Genomic DNA, 20,524 nt, shown 5'->3' with positions numbered 1-20,524 from the left:
TTAACGAAGTCAGAAGGCTGAAATAAAAACACAAGCATGGTTTGAGTGACAGCATGAACTGAGTGAATAGAAGCAAGGAGGAATGGCATCTGCAGACCTGTGGCACGTCTGATCCTACTCTGATTTTGCCTTTAGCCCTTCACTCTTTATTTCCTTGAATGCTGCTGTGACACAAATATCAACTTACAAGAGATCATATTTACTGTGAATACTTCATGATGGTGATTCTTGATTAGCTCAAGTCTTGGATTTTAAGTATTTTAAGGCGTATTTGCAAATATAATGGAAATACTTGGATAGTATCATGCTCCACTGAAAGACTTACTCAGTATTACTGACACAGTTTTGCTCTGACTCCATTTTCTTAATAACTGACTATAAATATGTATTCAGAATAAGCACTGTTTTTCCAGTGAAGAAGTTTTTATAATCCTTGAAAGTTAAAGAGAATATATGGCAATGATTTGTGTTCCTCTATTCAGCTAAAAAATACAGTTGGGAAGTCTAACTACATCACCAAAGGTGTTTCTTTTTTTTTACAAACCCGTAGAACTGTACAAAAATTCATATGCAATATCCAGTTACTATCTGTGCAGGAGTGTTCCTTTTAAATGACAAAAAAAAGAGAAAGCAGCCTAACAGTAATATAAGAAAGGTGAAGGTCACAGTAGGAAAAGATACAGCTTGAGAGATTATATATATTTTTACTTCTCTTATCTCTCAGTAGTATATTTGAATCACAAATTGAGATTATCAGGTGGTTGTATCAGATAATGTTTATGACTGTTACTACTACTGGAATACTGAGAACTGATCTTTAATCAGTCATGTAACAAGGAGTTCTAAATTAAACTGCTGTTGTCTTTTGTAGGCAAATAACTTTATGTTTTAAATGAAGATATTCTTTGAGGGAATACTTTCCAGATTAGTAGGTGTCTACATGGAAATCTCTGATGATTTCATTGTCCTCATTCAGGAAATACTGAGTGCTTTTACAGAAAGTATTTTGACCTGCTGTGATACGTGCAATAAACTGGATAATGCACATCATGGAAAGCTTTATTGTTCATAAGTGGGAGATTACTTGTACTGGTGTGTTGGTATGTGTTCTCCATTTCTCAGTGAAATGAATCACATGATATAATGTCCAGACAGCAAAGAAATCATGATGTTGTCCTAGGTGCTGAGGTCAGTGATGGAGACCATAGGAAAGGCTGAATAAAAAAGGCTGAAATTTACATAAAATATACATGCAATAGCCAATTAAAATTAGATTACATGTAGTCCTGTTTTGTTAGGTATGAGAGTCTTGTAGGATTGTATTACTTATATTAAATGTAACTGTTAAGGTGATGACTTTGAACCTAACTGCTTTTTCCCCCCATATGTTTTCAGGAGATACAGTTAGAACATGCAAAACAAGCCTTTGTACAGAGAGACAATGCTCAGTCTGGAAAAGTCACAGCTATGGACTTCAGGGACATTATGGTCACTATCCGGCCACACATGCTGACACCATTTGTAGAAGAATGTCTAGTAGCTGTGAGTAGTTCTGGTATCCCAGCTGGCAGACCTGGGATACAGATATGGGGTTCCTTTTCTTATGTACCTTGACCACTACAGGATGTGTAATCCAGCTTGAAGATGCATGTTTTGTCCTGCAGTTATTACCTACACTTATGAAAATTGCCCATGATTGCTGAATATATATCGTCAGTGTTCTATGTTTCCAGAGGCTAAAGACAAAGCATGTAGATGGACTTTAGTAATGGCCTACAAATGTAGAGTTTTCCTTTTTCCAGCCATTCCATCATAGTAGACTGTGTCAAATATTTTTGAACACCATTACGTCCCACTTAGGACATCATCCTCAAAGAACTTGCTTTGTAATGTAAATTCTAAGCTTCTCAGTGTAATTTTGAAGTACCTGGGACAATGTATGAACTGGAACATCAACCAAGAACATTCACTCTATCTTGACTGATAGGTGTAACACTTGACTGTATATTTTGTCTCAGTTTGGAGTGCATAAACTGAATTAAATACTGCAATTCTGCAATTTCACTGAAGAAAGAAAAGAGGTACATTTGGTTTTGACCACAGTTTATAATTTTAGGAACTTGCAGCAACATATTCCAAGTAATCCAAACCTCGGCCATATTCTTGTTTTGAATATCTGCTTAAAGGTCTGTTCTGCTTTGACTTGCAAGGGAGAGTTTCTGAGGGATGTGTGAGGTGATAAGGAGTGCAAACTCTGTCCAGAATATTTGAAGATGCATGCAGCAAGAAGCATAGCCAGAAGATTTAGGGACTGACAGTGAGACCTGTGACTTTCTTCCATGGTTCCCTCACAACCTTGTTACCAGCCTTCCTGGGTCATATGCTCTGTCATAAAACATCAGATAAGATTTTTGAGTATCCCTCAAGGCAGTTAACTTTTGGCAAGCTTATGCATATTTTTTTTCAGACATTTGCTTGCTCATTGATCTTATAATTTAAATAGTGAATTGATTCAATAATTTTTTATTATCTTTTATTATTTATTATCTGGTGTAAAGACCCAACACCACTTTAAAACAAAGGTTTAGGCTCAATTCTCATTTGGAAATGAGTAACTGTTTGAACCTTATTGTTCCCATTATATTTGACTGCCTGATATAAGCCTGAGAGCTTACTGCTGGTTTTCCATGACTCAAAATGCCTGTGAATTTAAGGGTTTCAGTTGACCTTTTTCAGAATATGTTTTGGTTTTGTTGAAATTTTCTGTATAGTAATATGCTTTACATGTAGAAGGAGATTTCCTCATTACTAGAAATAAGCCAACTTATGAAACATTTCCAACTGAAGCAGTACTGAAACTTGAACTTTTTAAATTACTACTGGTTATGTTGTTATAATCCTGCATGTGTATTTGTTTAGGTTTGTAGGGTGGGGAGAGTTTTATATTCTGGTCGTGATTAGTTTCAGTAACATAAGAATCTTTCATAGTTTAAAGTTCTTTATTTTGCAGGTTTTTTTTTTTTTAAAGCAAGCCTGTGCTGCTGTCACTCTTGTAAAAGAACATTGTTTGAAAACTTTTATTTCAAGGTTTTTTTAGTCTTGTAACAATCTCTTTTCTCTTTTCCTCTTTTACTGTCTGTACTCTAGGCTGCTGGAGGTACCACTTCCCATCAGGTCAGCTTTTCCTATTTTAATGGATTTAATTCTCTCCTTAACAACATGGAGCTCATTAGAAAGATCTACAGTACTCTGGCTGGAAATAGAAAAGATGTGGAAGTCACTAAGGGTTGGTAGAAATATTTGCAGTCTGGAAGTTTCCTTGGGTATTTGGATGGAGGGAAGGACCTCATCTGTATGCTTTTAAATCAATGGTGGTGGAGGGGGAGGCCTTCCTCGTTACCATTCCTTAGTTTGCCACTCAGTTTTGTACAGTCCTGTTGGAGTCCACCCTCCAGCTTTTTCATTTTGTTTCAATCAGAAAAAGGTCCTAGTAAACTGGTGGTGGGGGCAGGGTGAGGAAACTATGTAAAGATATTTAAAAGTTTAAAAAACTTCCTAGGACTCCTGCCAAATTGGCAGCCTATTAAAGTGACCTTCAAGGGTAGTTGAAGAATTCCATAAACTTGTATTGGCGGCACAGTAAGCTGATCTACAAGCTTGGAACAAGATGTTATCTGCTATATCTAACCACTTTTATAGAGAATTCCCTGTGCAACACCAGAGTTTCATTAATGTGGCCTCCTGGGACTATGCATGAAAAGTTCCACATCTCTTGACTCCTGTTTTGGGGGGTTTTTCTTTGTTTGCTTTTTATTTTATATTTTTCCCTCTGACCTGCAGTTGATTGATACCGTATGTCAAATATCCTAAATCCTGCTGGTAGCACTAAGCTTTAAGACCAGAGAGTTGTACTTACTTGCATGAAGGACAGACCATTTAAAGCACACGTTTATGTAGTGACAGGAACATTTCTATGTTGGGCAATTTAGTCCCCTTTCTCTCTCCCCTCCACCTCCCCAGCATCTTCTACTTTATACTAAAATATAGTGCAACTTTGGGATGCTCTGGATTATTTCTTCTGGTTTGATTTCATTTAATTTTCTGTATTTTTATTCTGTTGCAGAGGAGTTTGTTCTGGCAGCCCAGAAGTTTGGTCAGGTTACACCCATGGAAGTTGACATCTTGTTTCAGTTAGCAGATCTTTATGAGCCAAGGGGGTAAGTGGAGAATTATCTATCCTCCCCTCTTTCCTCTTCTTTACTTCTTGGAAGGAGTGGGAGGTGATGTTGGGGAACAGGAGAGTGTAGTGTAGTGACCACGTGCAGGTAACTTTTAGTGATCTGAAAACCAACCTCTAAGCAAACAGTAATGTGAATTACTTTCCTCAGGCGCATGACGTTAGCTGATATTGAAAGAATCGCTCCTCTGGAGGAAGGGACATTGCCCTACAACCTGGCTGAGGCTCAGAGGCAGGTAAGAACAGAAGCCAACACAATGCTATTATTTGTTTCCAGTGCCAGGTAAATAGACAGCCAACCTCTTCCTGTTTTTGTCATCTAAGTTGCTTTTCTCTTGTGCTCTGTAATGACTGTGAGGAGTATCATCTTGTTAGAATTTGTTTTTAAATCTGTGTCATGTTCTTGCCATGTCTTCTTTGTGCCCCTTCCTCTTGGGCTTGATTTTGTCAGGTCAAATGTAATTTACTTTGGAAAGGTAAAATGGATAAGAGTGTCATCCGTTCAGTAAATATTAGATACATGCCTAATTAAGGTGTTTATATTTTGTGATACCATTGGTCTGTGTTCTTTTTAATGAGGAAAAGAGACTTCTACTTCAAATATGGTTGGTAAAATTCAGCATCTAGCCTATGAAATTGCAGCCCTTGTTCTGAACACATACGCGTGTTCCTGGCTTCACTGTGTTCTCCGCTTCACTTTATGCTCTGCTGAATATCAAAGTAGGAGAGCTTATGTATAGACTAACATCACAGTTTCAGTAGAAGTAATAATATTCTCTGCATGTCCAAAACCCAAAGGATATTTACTTTCAGTGGTATAACCACAAACAGACTGGTTTTTTTTTGGTTTTGAGGCAAAAGGAAATAGGAGTATTCTTTAAATGTCAAACCTGTTGATCTTTTAGTTTTCTTATTATCTTACTATATTTTATATTTTCATTTGACACAAGTTTCTATACAGGTAGATTGAAAACTAACCCTCTGTTTCTCTCTCTCTCTATTTTAAGGCAGTCTTAACTTTGTGTCTTGTGAGACTAAGGGTTTTTTGTTGGTTTTCTTTTTTCCTGCTCTGGGTCTGTGCAGAGACGCCAGTTTGACCACAATGAGTTGATCCAGGCTACATTTTTAGGACTACCAGGCCATAAGCCAGGCCTCTGTGAGTGTGTGTGTGTACACATGCATCTCTTTTCCTTCTCTTTTTTCTTCTCCTGCCTCCCCTACATGTGAACACCCCCACCGCCACTCCAAGACAGTATCTAGGGTGGTGGTTTTCTGTTTGTTTGAACAGTGAGTAAATGGTGATGATGCTGGGATAAATTCAAATGAGTTGGCTCCCAAAAAACTCACCATCTATTCCTAGAAGACTCCTAAAGGAGTTAAAAGCATTTACATTGGGCTGAATATCAAGTAATGTGAGTTACAATAGGTGGCAGTAAAAGGTAGACAAAAATGAGTGATGAAAGTAGCAGCTTCCTCACTTGTTGCTTTGGGGCCACTGTCTCTGCTACCATGAGCAGAGTGTTGTTCTGAGGTGAGGACAATGAACTTACTTAAATCTTACCATTTCTTCTGTGTATGTGTCCCACTTTTCTATTTTTTTCCCCCCAATTCCTCTTTAATGTCAGCTGCTTGATACTGAGACTGAAAAGATTTTCACCTACATTGATACCTTCAATTTCTTTGTGGTTAACTCCCATATTGGAATTAACTCCTGTATTGGAATTAACTAAAATTTAAACACAGGAAAATGTATGCATATTTTTATTTTGTTGCTTTACTTGTATCCTAAAAAGAACATGTTGCAAAAAGTGCTAGTAAGTGTGAAAGACTTAATGCCCCTGCAGAATTTTTGTTTTCTTTATTATTTTCTTTCATTAGATAGCAATTTTTAATCCAGAACACTTCTGAAATTTAATTTTCATTGTGTTGAATCTTGCACTCATAGACTGTGAGCAAAATGAAATTATGGGGGTGCTTTATGAAACCTTATTTTTCTTCAGCTAAACTGTGTGAATGCTTGCATACTTGTTTTGGTAGCCTGTCAAGTAATAGGTATACCTGGTTTTCGCAACAGTAGAAATAAATTCCAAGTTGGAGTTGCTTTTAGCTGTAGATAATTAATAACTTAAGAGGCAATATGTAAGCCCTCATTTAGACCACATTTAGACCACTGATTTTAGAGTTGTATAATTTTGTTGTAGTATCTATTTTCTTTGATATTCCAATCTGAAGAGGCTGCCTTATATGACACTTAGAAATCAATGGAAAAGAAGTAACAACTGTGAACAAAATTTCTAGTGTATTGTGGAATTTTTTCCAGGTATCCATATACTTATATCTGTCTGATCATGAAATATTCTCTTTTGTTTTAAATCCTGCCTTGACAGAAAGCTTCAGGCGATGTGTCTCGACCTGTTCTCATCCAGATTGCAGAATCAGCATATAGGTTTGCCCTGGGTTCAGTTGCTGGAGGTTAGTCATGGCTGAGCAAAAGAATATTCATCTTCACTGTTTGGGTTTTTTCTTCTTTTCTTTTGCCCTTCTTCTCCCCTTGCCTCTCATTTAAGTGTGGGAGGCTTCTTTCACTTTCCCTTGGAGCTGTGTCTAAGGGATGGGATGACGGTAAGATTGGAGGGGAAAGGATCATTTGGTCTACAAGAATTTGGGAATTTATGAGCTGTTGGAGTCTCCAGGTGGGGTTGCTATCTGATTTGTTCCCAAGCAAATTTCAGGAAAATGAAGTTAATAATGAAGTAGGACTGTAAAGTGCATTTGATTAAAACTGTGGGAGGTAGTTTATTTTATCAAGAATATATCATGAAGAAAAATGATATAACTGATATGTTAGATGTAAATGTGAAAGATGACAGTTGCAGTCAAACAGTGCAAATGCAAAATCATGTTTTCATATATCTTGAATTTTATTTGCAGCTGTTGGAGCCACTGCAGTCTACCCAATTGATTTAGTGAAGACTCGCATGCAAAACCAGCGTTCTACAGGTTCTTTTGTGGGAGAACTTATGTATAAAAACAGCTTTGATTGTTTCAAGAAAGTGCTACGTTATGAAGGTTTCTTTGGGCTTTATCGAGGTAAGTTTAAAAGGTGTTATATACTAATGATAAGATATTATTAAGAGTTTTGTATGACTGGATTTTAAAGTCTTTTTAGTTCAGACTTCAGGTTTGCTTCTTCTCTGTTACAGGGTAAGGATTTGCAAACTTCTCAATAATTAAAACTTCACTGTAGTGAGGATATTTCTGTAGCACTTCTCTGTCCTTTACTTTCTCATCTGCCTTAGGGGAACATTAGCAACTTCCTACAGCAAAAATATGTTGTTAGTAAAGTTCTCACTTCCTTAGCACTGCTTAGTGCAAAGAGTATTTTGTCCTGTTTGGTAAGAAGTTAGATCATCTGTGTTTTTTTGTTCTTTGGAGTACTTTTTATTGTGTTTCTTTAGAGACAAAAAGGTCTCTCTGAACCAGTTGTATTTGCTTCAGTAATCATTGGAAATAGTAAAAGTTTTATGTATACCTTTTCTTAGTCTATCACTGGAGTCAGCCAGAGTGATTCACTGGCTTTCATCCCACTTTGGTTTATATATGTAACCAATACATCCAAGTTACAAAGTTACCCATTCCAACCTCCCTTTGCATGCAATGGAGAAAGCTCCAAGATCTGTTGGCCCTGTTCAGCATGTAAATTGTCCTCACTCTGGATATCTTAAATAAGTTCCTGAAGTTAAATGGTGGGTTTTTTGGTGTTTTTGTTTTGGTTTTGGTTTCTTTTTGATTGTTGTTGTATCTTTGCCCCAGTTGTGGCATCAGTGGTGTCAGTTCAGGTAACTCAGGAGGAATCATAAAGAATCAGGAACCTCAGCATGAGATTCCAGTTCTTCTCTGTCACAGAGTTAATTATATTTCTGATGTCACAGTTATTGGGATCTTTTATCCCCTTCTGCCATATTCATAGGAGAGAATTGGAAACTTGCATTACCAACATAATTTTTAGCTAGCTTGCTTAGAAACTTCTTTACACTTGTAAAAATAAGACTGTTTAAATGAAAGAAATTAATTGTTAAAAGCAGTTGAGTAAGGAATGAAGAACAGAGGATTTTGGTAACATATAGTTATGAACTGGCAAAGCTATGTGCATCTTTAAAAAAAAGTAACAGTTCATGAAACAATGTGGGAAACAATGTTAAAACTAGGTGGTGAGATAGGTGTGCACACTACAGCAAATGGCCTGGGTTCCTGGGGTTGGCTAACTAGCTCCTCTGCAAAATACAGGCTCTGTAATTATTTCAGCATAATTGGAGGTGGGAAGACTCTCATTACTGACTGAGTTTGAGGCCATTTTTGGAGAAGACATAATAATTGAATAAAGAGTACCAACATAGTCTCTATTTTGTAAGGATTTATAGCAATCAGAGTATTTCCAAAGTCTCAGTTATTACCTAAAGAATCAAATGTATTCCTTGCAAATATTTGTCTGCTTCTTCCAGCATCCTGAAAGAATAAATATGCAGAATTCTACTATGGCCTCCTTCTGTTTTATTGAAATTCTGAAGGACAGTGATTTAGTTTTTTTTTTTTTTTTACCTGGGGGAAAAAAAGCCAGATAAAAACTCAGAAATGTCATAAATGCATGTACTTAACTCTGTTTGCTTGTCCTGAATTTTGAATGATTTTTTTCATTGCCAGGTTTAGGGAGCCTTAGGAAACTTCATCAATATAACTTGCCCTTCCATTCCCCATTGTCTTTACTACTTTTCAGTTTTCCAAGGAACACCGAATAGTGAAACCTCAGACAGTTTGGTGGAGCTGAACTTCTAAGACCAGGCCAATAATCTAATTTCTGGATTATATAGTAGAACACCATCATTTTAGAGGCAAATTGAGACCAGTGCTTCTACAAATTCCCTCCTTAAAGAGCACCCTAACTTAGCTCTTTTTAAAGAGGCAAGTAGAGAAAACTGCTTAAAAATCTGGAGCTCCCTCTGTGCAGTTCTGTAAATTTGGACTATTGCTTACTTTCTAAGAGATTGTGAAGAAAGTTAAGGAGCTGAGTGCAGAAAGAAGTTTCCGGTTAAACTTGAGAGGACAAGAAGATTTGAAAGGAGCATTTTATAGATTAGTGTAATTACCCCATGTAATGCAGTAAATATATAGCAAGAGTCATTCTAATCTTGAATCCTACACTAGGTAGGACACACTACAGAGTGTGTGTACTTTTTGCTACTCATTGGTCGCTGCAATTCTTTGTTCGACTGATTTGTTCAGGGTTAGGTCATGTGGGTGGTTTTGTCCCCACTGAATAAGGGAGTAATCATTGGGAGACTTCTCCTTATCTGAATAGATGCAGAAGCTTTTTAAAAATTGTGCTAGAAACATTTAGAGAAGTGGTCTCTTTGTCATGATGCACTTCAAGAAAGAAATAAGAAATTCCCTACTCTGAACTCAGCCATTTCAGATGATATTTTTAATAAAAGGCTCATATTTCCATCCAACAAAGTAAATTGATTTTTCTTTTTTGTATCACTGTTTTTTCCCAAACTTGGAAACCATGTTTTAAACCACCATCTCAGATAAGGATAAATTACACCATCTTGTGGATATATAGAGAGCACTAAATTTGGTTTGATGTTGGTTTAGTTCTAACTACAATCAATGTTTCCACTGAGAAAACACTTGGATTAAAAAAACAAAAACAAAACCAAGTATGGTATAAACCTCTGTAGAGTCTTTATAATATGCATTGTATGAATGCAGTGTTGTTAACATTTTTTTGAAGACTATATCTGAGGTAAATTTTTTATGTCTTTCAGCATGGCTGAAGAGAATGCTTGTCTCATATACCTGTAGTTTGCTGTTGTGTCTATGTTTATACCTGAAATGCATATTTAGAAACTCACAGGTACTTTTATACATGCAAATTTAAGAAAATTTTGAAAGCTGTAATTTGTCAAGGCATCTTCCAACTGATGAGGCCACCTATATGTCATAATAGAATTTTAATCAGAAGTCCACCTGATCACTCACAGAGTGCTTCATGGACAAGCAGTGCATCCAGTAGAGATTATTTCACCCATACTTGATAGAAGTTTCATGGGAAATTTAAATACCAGAGATAAAATGTAGTTTAGGAAAATGTTTGGTAGCCATGCTGATAATGCCACTTTGCCTAGAGGACAGAAAAGACAGGGAATGCTACTGAAGACACTGTCATCTGTGATCATTAACTGTTCAGGAGCTTGTTTATTAGTTTTATTTCTGTTGATGGTGCTTCTAGCCCTGCAGTGACTCCAAATGCCACCTAATTTAGATTTTAATAATTTGTTCATCATCCAGCTTCATTATTACTGATGGACTCCCATGCTAATGATGCAAAAAGACTGTGGCAGAAGCTTTCCTTCCAAATTATACAATGGAATACCATTTTTATAGACTGCAACTACAAGCCTATTGTATCCCAAATTCTGTCAAAGCCCAAAATTTTCAGGAAATACCCCATTTCCAGTCTGAGGGAGCTATATTTGAATGGCAACTGGTGATTAATTGTCTATTTATTGTGTGGATCCTGTAATGGAAAAATGTGGCAGTATTCCACTACTGCCTTCCTTTAGGATGCCTTAATGGTTTCAAATATTTTTTCTAGACTGAGCATCAAAACCTTCAATCACTGTTTTTTCCTAATATGAAGGGAAAACCACATCTGTTACACAGTGTGAAGCTGAAGCTTCCCTGTTAGACATCTAAAGAACTACTTTGGCCAAGTAAGAGTTTTGTTTCTCAGTGTCATCAGTACATCTGGGCTGGACGAGCTGTTGCATATATTCACAATGTATTTAGATTGCTTTCAGAAAATTACTTGTAGGGTGTCCTAAACCCTACAGCAGCTTTAAATGCTCTCTCTTGCACACACCTTCTCCTTCCCTGAGAGCCCCACTATGACAGTGTGTCAAATACGAAGTGGTACATTGTAATTGCTGCTAAAAAGCCTTGGATATAAAAAAAGGCATTGAATAATGTGTTTACTATGTACTATGCTAGCAGGCTGCCTATGTGCAAGATATTATGCTCTGATGTTATAAAAGACATGCATTTTTAAGACACTGTCATACATTTCTAAGCCTGTTCTCCATCTGTATATGTCATACTGCTGATCTGCTAATGCATAGTAACACTGAGAAATTCCCACTGTGTCAAGATAACCCAAATAGAAACATGACATTTTCATATGGGGCCTTTGATGTGCTTTCTTTCTTTCAAAACTTAGCATCTTTATAATGTTTAGAAATTTTTCGACAGTGTTTCAGGGCTCCCATCAAAACAATAAAGAAAATAAAATTTAATTTTGATGGTCATAGCATAGAATGTACAGGTACCACTTAAGAGATAGGTATGAGATCAAATGAAGGGTGCTTCTGCCTTCCTAAGATGCTGGGAACAGCAGGCCAAGCTGGTACCTGGTAAGGCTATAAAACCTAGTCTTAAAATTCATGCTACATTTTACAGAATACTGTCAGCTATCTTGCAGTAGATATATTCAGCATTATCTGTAATTAAACTTACAAAGCACTTTCATGCTATAAAATCATGTGAAATACAGGCAGGAAAAGAGAAAAATGTTCTAGGTTTTGGTTGTTCAGTTGGGATTTTCTGGTGTTGGAGTTTTTTTAATAGCTACCTATTCTATTTAATCCTTCTCTACCCTGAAGTTTTATGGAAAGCTTTGAGTTGTAACAGTCCCATTCAGATTTGAGTACAAAAGGAATGAACCAGATGGGAAAAAAATTGTGCCAAGATAAACCTCTTTTTCTTATGACTTTACAAGTGCTTTTACAAATGCAAAATTTTGGGAGCTGAAAAATGATTAAAAGGGCCATCTTCAGATAAGTTCAGTGAAAATGGATTTGATTTGTCCTACTAATGTTGTTTCCAAGATTGGAGGTTTATGCAGATCATCAACTGGACTACTTTTATAATTTTCCTATCTTGATATTTTAGAATGTCTTTTTCTGTGATTTATTTGATAAAATGACTCAACAGTCATGGTATATGTAATTGGGTGTAATAATACACAATACACATATATGTGGTTTTAAAATTAATGGCCTTTGCATTTGGAATTATGTCTATTATATCAGACCTTCTTAATTTTACTGGATTCAGTTTAAGATTAGATAATGTGCTTTTAAAGTATATGGAACATTTTTTAATCTCTGAAGATATAAAGTCATTTGCCGTAATGTCTATATAAAGCCACACATGTCCTATAGCAAGTTGTAAATATTATATCAGTTACAAAGATAATTTTGTAATGAAAAAGATCCTGTTCATTTTATATTATTGTGTTTCCCTAATAGTGCTGCAGATAATGTAAAATTTAATTACATAATTCTGAATGGCTGAATGGTTTTTCATTGAGGTCTGGTTTCAAGTCACTGGTACACATAAAACTTTTTAAGAAACTCAGATTCTGAAATTTAACTTACTCTACAGAATCTCTTTTGGTTTTGAGCAACTGAATATGAACTTAGTGCTACTGTATTTTTAAACTTGAATATTCAGTCATATGATCATAATGCAACATAGTTATCTTGGATAAATGTTACATGTATATGTACATCAGCTGTATAAAGACATCAGCATATAAATATGGTTGGGTCTCCTGCTGCCACAAACCAAATGGTGCTTTTCTTCAATGTCAGTTCCTTATTAAGAGCATCAATAGGAACCAGTAAAGCTGGTGGATGGTAGCAGGATTGAAGAATATACTAAACCAGAGCATGTGCATTTCTCTCTGTGTTATTTTGATATTTAGTTCTTTAAGAAAATGCTTTTCAGCAGGCTTTTAAGACTTAATTGTTTTTTGGTTTTTTTTGTGGGGTGATTTTTTTTTCAACAAAATAAAACCATGGAGAGGTGAAAATGTCAGGCTTTGTGGAAAGTACCCAAACATGCTGCCTGAGCTGCTAAAACAAAGTGCTCTGCACCAGGAGCTCTAGCTAGGGTGATTTTCTCACATTTTTGAATGGTGTCCTAATTTCATTATGCTGATGAATGCTTGCAACACCATTCTAGCTTCAGGCTTTTTTGGTAAGCTTTGCCTATTTTTAGGCTGTGTCATTCAAATGTTTACAAAATATCGACCATTCACTTCAAACAAGCGAAGCTGACAATCAGAAATTCACACTTCCAGTTCTGTAGCATATCACTTCTAACAAAATAAAATAGAAAATTCCATAGCTGCATAAAAAGGAACATAATTTTGTCTGTTTTAAGACCTGATGATTTAGTTCGGCAAAGAGCTCAAAAATGAAGTCATAGATGTTTGAATGTTTTGCATTATTTTGATTCCTATCCCCTTCAGTCCTACCATCTGATGCCATTGTTTTTGCTAGAAAAAGGTACTGGGGTTTTGACTATTGATGTGGATGCATTGTGTATCTCACAAAGTTAATTAGAAAGTCTCGATTTTTGTGTGAAGATGCAGAAAATAAAAGTCAGTTTAGTACAGTACTGAAACATATTTGGCAAATCTGTATTAGTGTTTAAACATAAAATAAGCAAGTATGAATTAAAAAGAAACAAATATGTATAGACAGTGGTAACACTTGTAGTGGTAGCACAAAATTTGTTCTCAAAATTGAATGTTTAAGTACTCTCATTATATGTAATAACACAAAATTGCTTTAAAATCGCCTGTTTCTAGGTGCTGGTCCCTACATACATTTGTTGATTTGTTTGTTTAATACCAAGTTACTCAATGCCTTGAATTCTCTATCTTTGTGTTATAGGTCTGTTACCACAGCTGTTAGGAGTAGCACCAGAGAAGGCCATAAAACTTACTGTAAGTTTGTAAATTGATTTTTTTCACATTTTCACTTTTTTTTCACATCCACATTGTAAAATGCATCAAATTACAATTCGCAGCTATTAAGATCTGGCTTGTGAACAGTTACAAGTGGCATACAAGTCTCATCCAGAGGTGTACGTGTACATTTTAAGAATTTTACTGAAAACTTATTTTTGGACTCTCTCCAAATTTATAACAAGCTCACTCCACTTGTTCAGCTCATCTGCTTGTTTATAAGTAGCATAGGCCTTTGGTTTTACTTCTTATCAATTCAGAATAGCTATTGGAGGGTTTTTGCTTTTGTATCTCCATATGGTTCCTGTTGCATGATTCTAATGCAGCAGGAGATGGATAACATGAGCATGTGAATTGTAGATAAGAAAGGAACATGTTTGTGTGAATTTTTCTAGATGTTTTACTTCTGTAATTTTGTTATTTCTTTAGTGTTTTTAAGGCACTTAAGAATTTCTTATTATAATCCAATCATGATACATTGTTTATTTATTGTTTATTCACTGATAAGGTAGTATTCATCAATGCTAGTATATGTATTAAAAAAAAGGGCACATAATGCTACTAATTGAATTGCTACTGTGTTAAAGCTTAGTATTGAATATTTAAATTTTATTTAATGTTTTTTAATATAGTGAGCACTTCTAAAATATGAATGTATTTTATAATTTTCTGATCTTAAAAATTACCTTATTAGTGATGATTTACTTTTGGAGTACTAAATATTTGAATTATGCTGCAAATTCTTGCTAGAAGGAAGAACATAGCTTTAGAATAGTTAATGTAAAATCTTAAGATTGGTTTCTTTGATATCTTGTAGTTTGGTAGCTTAGTGGATGTTTTTGCATTTTCATTTGCACAGAATTTGGAGCTGATGAGTGTTTTCTCTGACCTTTTAATTTATCAGCTTTCATAAATGTTTGTCTTTTAAGGTTAATGATTTTGTGAGAGATAAGTTTAGGACTAAAGATGGATCTGTCCCGCTGGCTGCAGAAATTCTTGCTGGTGGCTGTGTAAGTATCTTTAATTTCCTTCATATGACATTCATGAAAGTGCATATAAGATTAATTGTGTGGACTAAGGCTTCTGTTTAACCACAGATCCAGCTGAAGAGCAGACTCTCCTAGAGCATCTCAGTTCTTTCCTAGATAGGCCAGCCATTCTTGATGAAAGGGTAAACGTTTCTGTGCATCGTGCCTTTTAACTGCGCTCTGTAATTCTCACAGCTTAGAGTTTGTTTCCTTAATAAAGAATGTGTCTTTATTCATGTTGGCTGTAACTTAAGGCCTAAAGAGGATTCATGCTAACCTTTCCAGAAGTTAATAATTAGTTACTACTTTGTGGCACCCACTCTACCACGTCACTTCTTTCCTGATGTGCTATTGCACCCACTAATTTTCACTTTTTGCAGTGATACTGGCTTTTTGAAATGGCAAAGACTGCTCATGCTTCTTTGAGTTCATAGGAGACGTAGGCTGTGTAATGTTAACTCAGTGCATAATGCATTCCTGAATGTAGGCTGTATTTATAACCCACTAAGGTTTTAAGAGTGTTTTCCTTTCACAGAGTAGTATCTTAATGAAGAACTGGCATATTACTGGGTAAATGATAATTCTTCACTACTTGGTCTAGCTCTGTCTGTTCATATTACAGTTTACTGTATCTGGTGTATTGATTTGTTCAAGCAAATGTAAATACTTTAGGTAAATTGAATAGTTGTTCAAAGACCAGTGCGTTTTACAGATAAAGAGCACTGTTTATTTAAAACAGCTTTGATCGCTGGGGCAGAGCAATGTTGGTGTATTTTTAATCTATCTTTGTTTCTGCTGTCATAAGACAGATGAGGTCACATTTTCAAGCAACTTCTACCTGTGTCGAAAACTACAGTGAGCAGCAACTTAAAAAAAAATGCTTGTGTCTTAACCTCAGTTGGTGCAGAGATTTGTGCTGTGTGTGCTTGCAGAAAGTGAACTACGATTATCTGAGCCTCAGGGTGCAGTGGCTCGGTTGCATTGCAGGCTGAGAAGCCCTGGCTTTCTGTAATTCTCAGGAGATGGGGCAGGATTTGGCTGCTGTCTCACTGCTCCTTCTGTTTGATCACTGACCTGTTGTAGACTGCCAGGTAGGATCCCCTTGTTCTGTAACTTTAGGAGCATTCAGGGAAGAAAAAAAGAAGGGGAGGGAGAGAAGAATGTGGGTCTCTAAAGCCCTAAATAAAAAGCATGCTGTAAATGAAGGAAAAATGCAATAAAGCGCTTGCAGAGTAAAAAGTATTTGCCCCTTACACTAATAAAAAGTCTCATGAACATAGCAGCCATAGAGAATTAAGCAAAATTTTCATTTAAAATGTCATTTGATCTAGAGTTTTTATTTTACAGACTGCTGTGAAATTTTTAATGCAGTACAAAAGCACTCTTTACAGAGACCTGTCATTCATGAGAATGCTGTAGCAAGCTTATTGCTAGCAGTTCATTGTAAACTAAGGATCTGCTCTAAGAGATAGGTGGTTTGAGATTTATTTTAAATGTGCTGTAAATGTTGGCTTGTCCTAAATTTATATTAACAGTGAGATGCTGCATGAAGTTGTAGCAGTAGACGTGCAGTGGCAGAATGCCCTGATTTTCTTTTAACTATCGTGCTCCACTTAAGGGCATAGTTTGGTGCCAAGTAGATAGGTTGCAACTTGTCTCTTCTGCAGGTGGTCTTTGGGTTCTTTTGTAATTTTAAACCCAATTCAGACTAGCAACAGAGACTCTCATTATCAGTGGTGCCTAGGATTTTTTTGGGGTGGATTTTTCTCTCATGGTGTAAATATAAGTGTTAAATATGAGATGCCAAAGACATGCTTTTTCCTCTAGCTTTCAGCATTGTATTGGCCTAACTTTTTGTCCCCGTTCAAGCCATTGTGAAACCTGTGATTTCACTGTGGAAGCAGCATGGACAAAGTTGAATGCTCGAAAATTATCAGTCTTGGATTTTTACCTCATTTCACAATGTAGTAATCGCTTATGTGGGAGGCAAGAAGACAGGAGGGCATGATATGTTAGTCTAAAAAGGGGAAGTCGACTAAGATGAATTTTCTAAGACAGTTGCCCTATCACCTTGCTGCTTTCCATATATAATTCTCAGCTGGGATTGTTTTACAAACACAGATTTAAGTTTTTCTTCTTCGGTGCTTCTGTTTCCTTCAAGTGTATTCATTGCTTATGCTAGAGCTGAGTGCTGGGGTGCATGCTAGTTTGTAATGTTTTAAATAGCAGCCCTGAGAGTATGGCATAGTAATAATACCTAAGAAAGGGAGGACAAGCAGATACTTGGATAGTTTGGGTTGTTCAGTAACACAAAGGGCTTTGAAGGGGTCAGTATCACCTGAGTAGCTCCACTCTGCTGTTTGCCCAACCATTGCCAGGCGTTGACTTTTAAGTCTCCAAGGAGCTCACTTTGCATCATAATTACTGTGAATTAGTACACATGGCTGACTTTTGCACTTGTAACTAAAGCTGATTGTTCCATTGAACAAGTCTTTTTCTGTTTTGTAAACTGTTTTCTCTCCTAAAAAAAAAAAAAGAAAAAAAGAAGAAAATAGATCTTTTATTTCATGACCTTGTGACACTTAATTCAGTTAACAGCCTGTTTCATAGCTTTTTATTACGTGAAGATGAAAGCAGTAGGTTGGTTGAGGTTTTTTTTTTGAGACCCCCATGAATACAATTAAAAGTATAACCTTTATACTTACAGAAGGCTGTTATGTAAATTACTAACACGAGATTTCCATCTCCTTTGTTTGTAAGAAATTTTCCTAATGACTATAGTATTTGTTACCCATAAAAACGCATGTAGCTTTCAGATTTGCACATTGCCTGACACCCACCCTGAACTCTGATCTCTGCTGCACATTTCGGACTCGCATCACTCATGCAAATCCTATTTCATTATGAGGCTAGTAAAATGCTTCAGTTTCAAGGCACAGTGTAATGATGCTGTAGAGCAAAGATCTGCTGAGCATCTGAACCACAAAGCTGAGTTAACCTTACTGAATTAAAATGGGCACATATGCTAGGTTTGATTTCTGCTAATGCTGTAACATACCTTTGGAGTTCCTTAATAAAAGGATGTGTAAGCTGTAAGTACAACTTGAAATGTTTCTTTTTTACAGTGGCAATAATCTTGACATTTCTGGAAGCTTTATTTCATGATCTTTTACTTGATTTTATGTTTCAAATAAAAAATAATTTTAAGTCATACCAAGTTTAGCTGCCTGCTTTTTTTAATCTTAATTCACTTACGAGCATCTATTGAAAGTAGCATGATTTTTTTGTATATAGCATTATATATTATTCTTATTTTATGGAGTTATACCAATACATGGAAAACTCCTTTTGTGAAAGTGTCATAAATACTGTATTTGGGGTTTTGAGACATTATCTTTCATACTAACTTTTTAAGGGACAGTCATTTTGCTTAATATCTTAAATAAAGCAATTCAACATTTAATCAAGTATGTGTAACGAAAGGAGATACAAATATGCAAAACAAAGAACGATATAAAACTTAAAAGAATACTAAGAAAAACAGAAGAAGGATTATAGCATGAAAAGAAATCACTATATAATGTATGTTGCCTTGTCTGCATATATTAATACAATGATTTTGGTAAGTAGGAGGTGTAATTTTCAGCAAGAAAAGAGAACTACATTTTGCTTTATTAACCTTTCCTTCTGCTCTCCCTTCTCCTTCTGAGCACACAGTCTTTTCCTTCCCAGCTGCTCAGTGTGTGCTCACTATTAGCCAGCTTAAATAATGTAGCACAGTACAATTACAGATCCCATACAGATCCTGCTTTTGTTTAAATTATCAAGGCAATTTTAGGCATATTTTGAGAGACTTTATAGGAATCATAATAAAGTTAAAATGTATTGGACCTGCTTGGGCTGCCTCAACTCTGCTATGGAACATAAAAATTAGATACGGTTAAGATGGAATACAAAATCCTGCCCAGAATTAATTTTATGAAAGAATGTGATGTGAAATTCCATGTGAATTGTGCCAAATAACAGATCCAGTGCAAATAGTTTTATTAAGCTACTTAAAACATTTATGTTTCAGAGAGTAATAAAGATAAGTACACATCTGAGCTACATTTTCTTCATGGCATTGCAGTGGAGACAGAGGGTGTATAAACTGCATTTCCCACATTTAGATCTCTTGCTTGCAAAAATTCAGACATTTGGAAGTTGTGGACTAAAGGAGACTGAAGGTGCCATTCTTGCTTTCATTATTAGGAAACCTAAATATGTTAACATTCTACTGTATTTGGCAAGGGAAGCTGAGCTATGGGTAGAATTTAACTGTATATTATATATGCCAGGGGAAAAAGAAATGCCTGCAAGTTTATCTGGGGTAAGAAAAGAAGGCAAACAACTGCTGTCACCCAGAAAAGTTTTTGTCTAGTTTACCGAGATAGATAAATGAAGATGGTCATCTTGATGATTGCTCTTATGACCTTTGAAAGCAAATGGCATATGTCTCTTGAATGCTTAGCAGATTTATTCTCAGAGATCTGTTCTCCCTGTGGTTGGGGCCATTACTTTCAAGGGGAGTTGTACCTGCTTGTGTATGCCCAGCTCTCACATCTGCTTTAAGGAAAACTTCAGAATCTCCTAATATGTGCTTATTTCCCTTGGTTAAATTTAAAGCTTTTTTTTTTTTTTGGGTGCATAAAATTTATGTTTTTCAATAAATTAATTAGATTTAAGTTCTGTTTAACATAATGAATATAATGTAACTGAACATACTGTAATTAATTAGGTATTTTTAAAGTGTAGTACTGTTCTCTGAAGCACTGTAATTGTAGTTATTTTCAGCATGCTGAAAATAATTTAAACTAATTGTAAATTTTTGGTAAAAAAATCCCAGCTAGATCTGGACTTAAATTTTACTTTACATTTGAAAACTCACTGTATTTCAACACTGATTTGTTTTAATTGTATCTGATAAATTTTCATCTAATTTTAGATTTAAGCCTTATGATGAGGTTTGGGAAAGCAACATACAGTAACATGATAGCCCTTTCCAAGAGATTGTACCAAAGGCTGGGAAAGTTACTGGTGTAAAGTTCTTGCTTGTCTTTGACTTCACCCCATATTTCCTTGTGGGTTTGGCTGTTTTTAAAATAACAGTTTGCTGAAATTTTCACCTAGTCATACCTACTTAAACTGGTCTTTCCCCAAATCAGTAATGGATTTTGCAGAACTTGATTTCACTTAATTTTGAATTTTCCTTTTGCATTAGTTAATCTAATTTTAACATTTTTTTCCCCAAAAAAGTATTTTTCCATAACAAATTAGAGATACTTTCCCATTTTGCTTTCCCTCTCCTCTTTCTTTCCATTTCCATTCTCCCTGAAAACAAAAAGA

The 20,524-nt window shown here is 35.7% G+C and overlaps 1 protein-coding gene across 1 annotated transcript in view; it reads left to right on the top strand.

Moving 5' to 3' along the window:
• Positions 1-20,524, top strand: part of SLC25A13 (solute carrier family 25 member 13) — a 102,561-nt gene that overhangs the window by 59,080 nt on the left and 22,957 nt on the right. Inside the window, exons 6-13 of the mRNA XM_062495123.1 lie at positions 1,396-1,542; positions 3,148-3,286; positions 4,124-4,217; positions 4,389-4,473; positions 6,625-6,709; positions 7,169-7,327; positions 14,038-14,090; positions 15,041-15,121. Of these exons, the coding sequence (XP_062351107.1) occupies positions 1,396-1,542; positions 3,148-3,286; positions 4,124-4,217; positions 4,389-4,473; positions 6,625-6,709; positions 7,169-7,327; positions 14,038-14,090; positions 15,041-15,121 (843 nt within the window). The remainder of the gene's footprint in view (positions 1-1,395; positions 1,543-3,147; positions 3,287-4,123; positions 4,218-4,388; positions 4,474-6,624; positions 6,710-7,168; positions 7,328-14,037; positions 14,091-15,040; positions 15,122-20,524) is intronic.

This window comes from Cinclus cinclus, chromosome 1 (genome assembly GCF_963662255.1).
Source record: "Cinclus cinclus chromosome 1, bCinCin1.1, whole genome shotgun sequence".
In the NCBI taxonomy this organism is placed as follows: domain Eukaryota; kingdom Metazoa; phylum Chordata; class Aves; order Passeriformes; family Cinclidae; genus Cinclus; species Cinclus cinclus.
The sequence above is the reverse complement of the archived record's forward strand: the minus strand, read 5'-3'. Positions and strand labels throughout refer to the sequence as shown.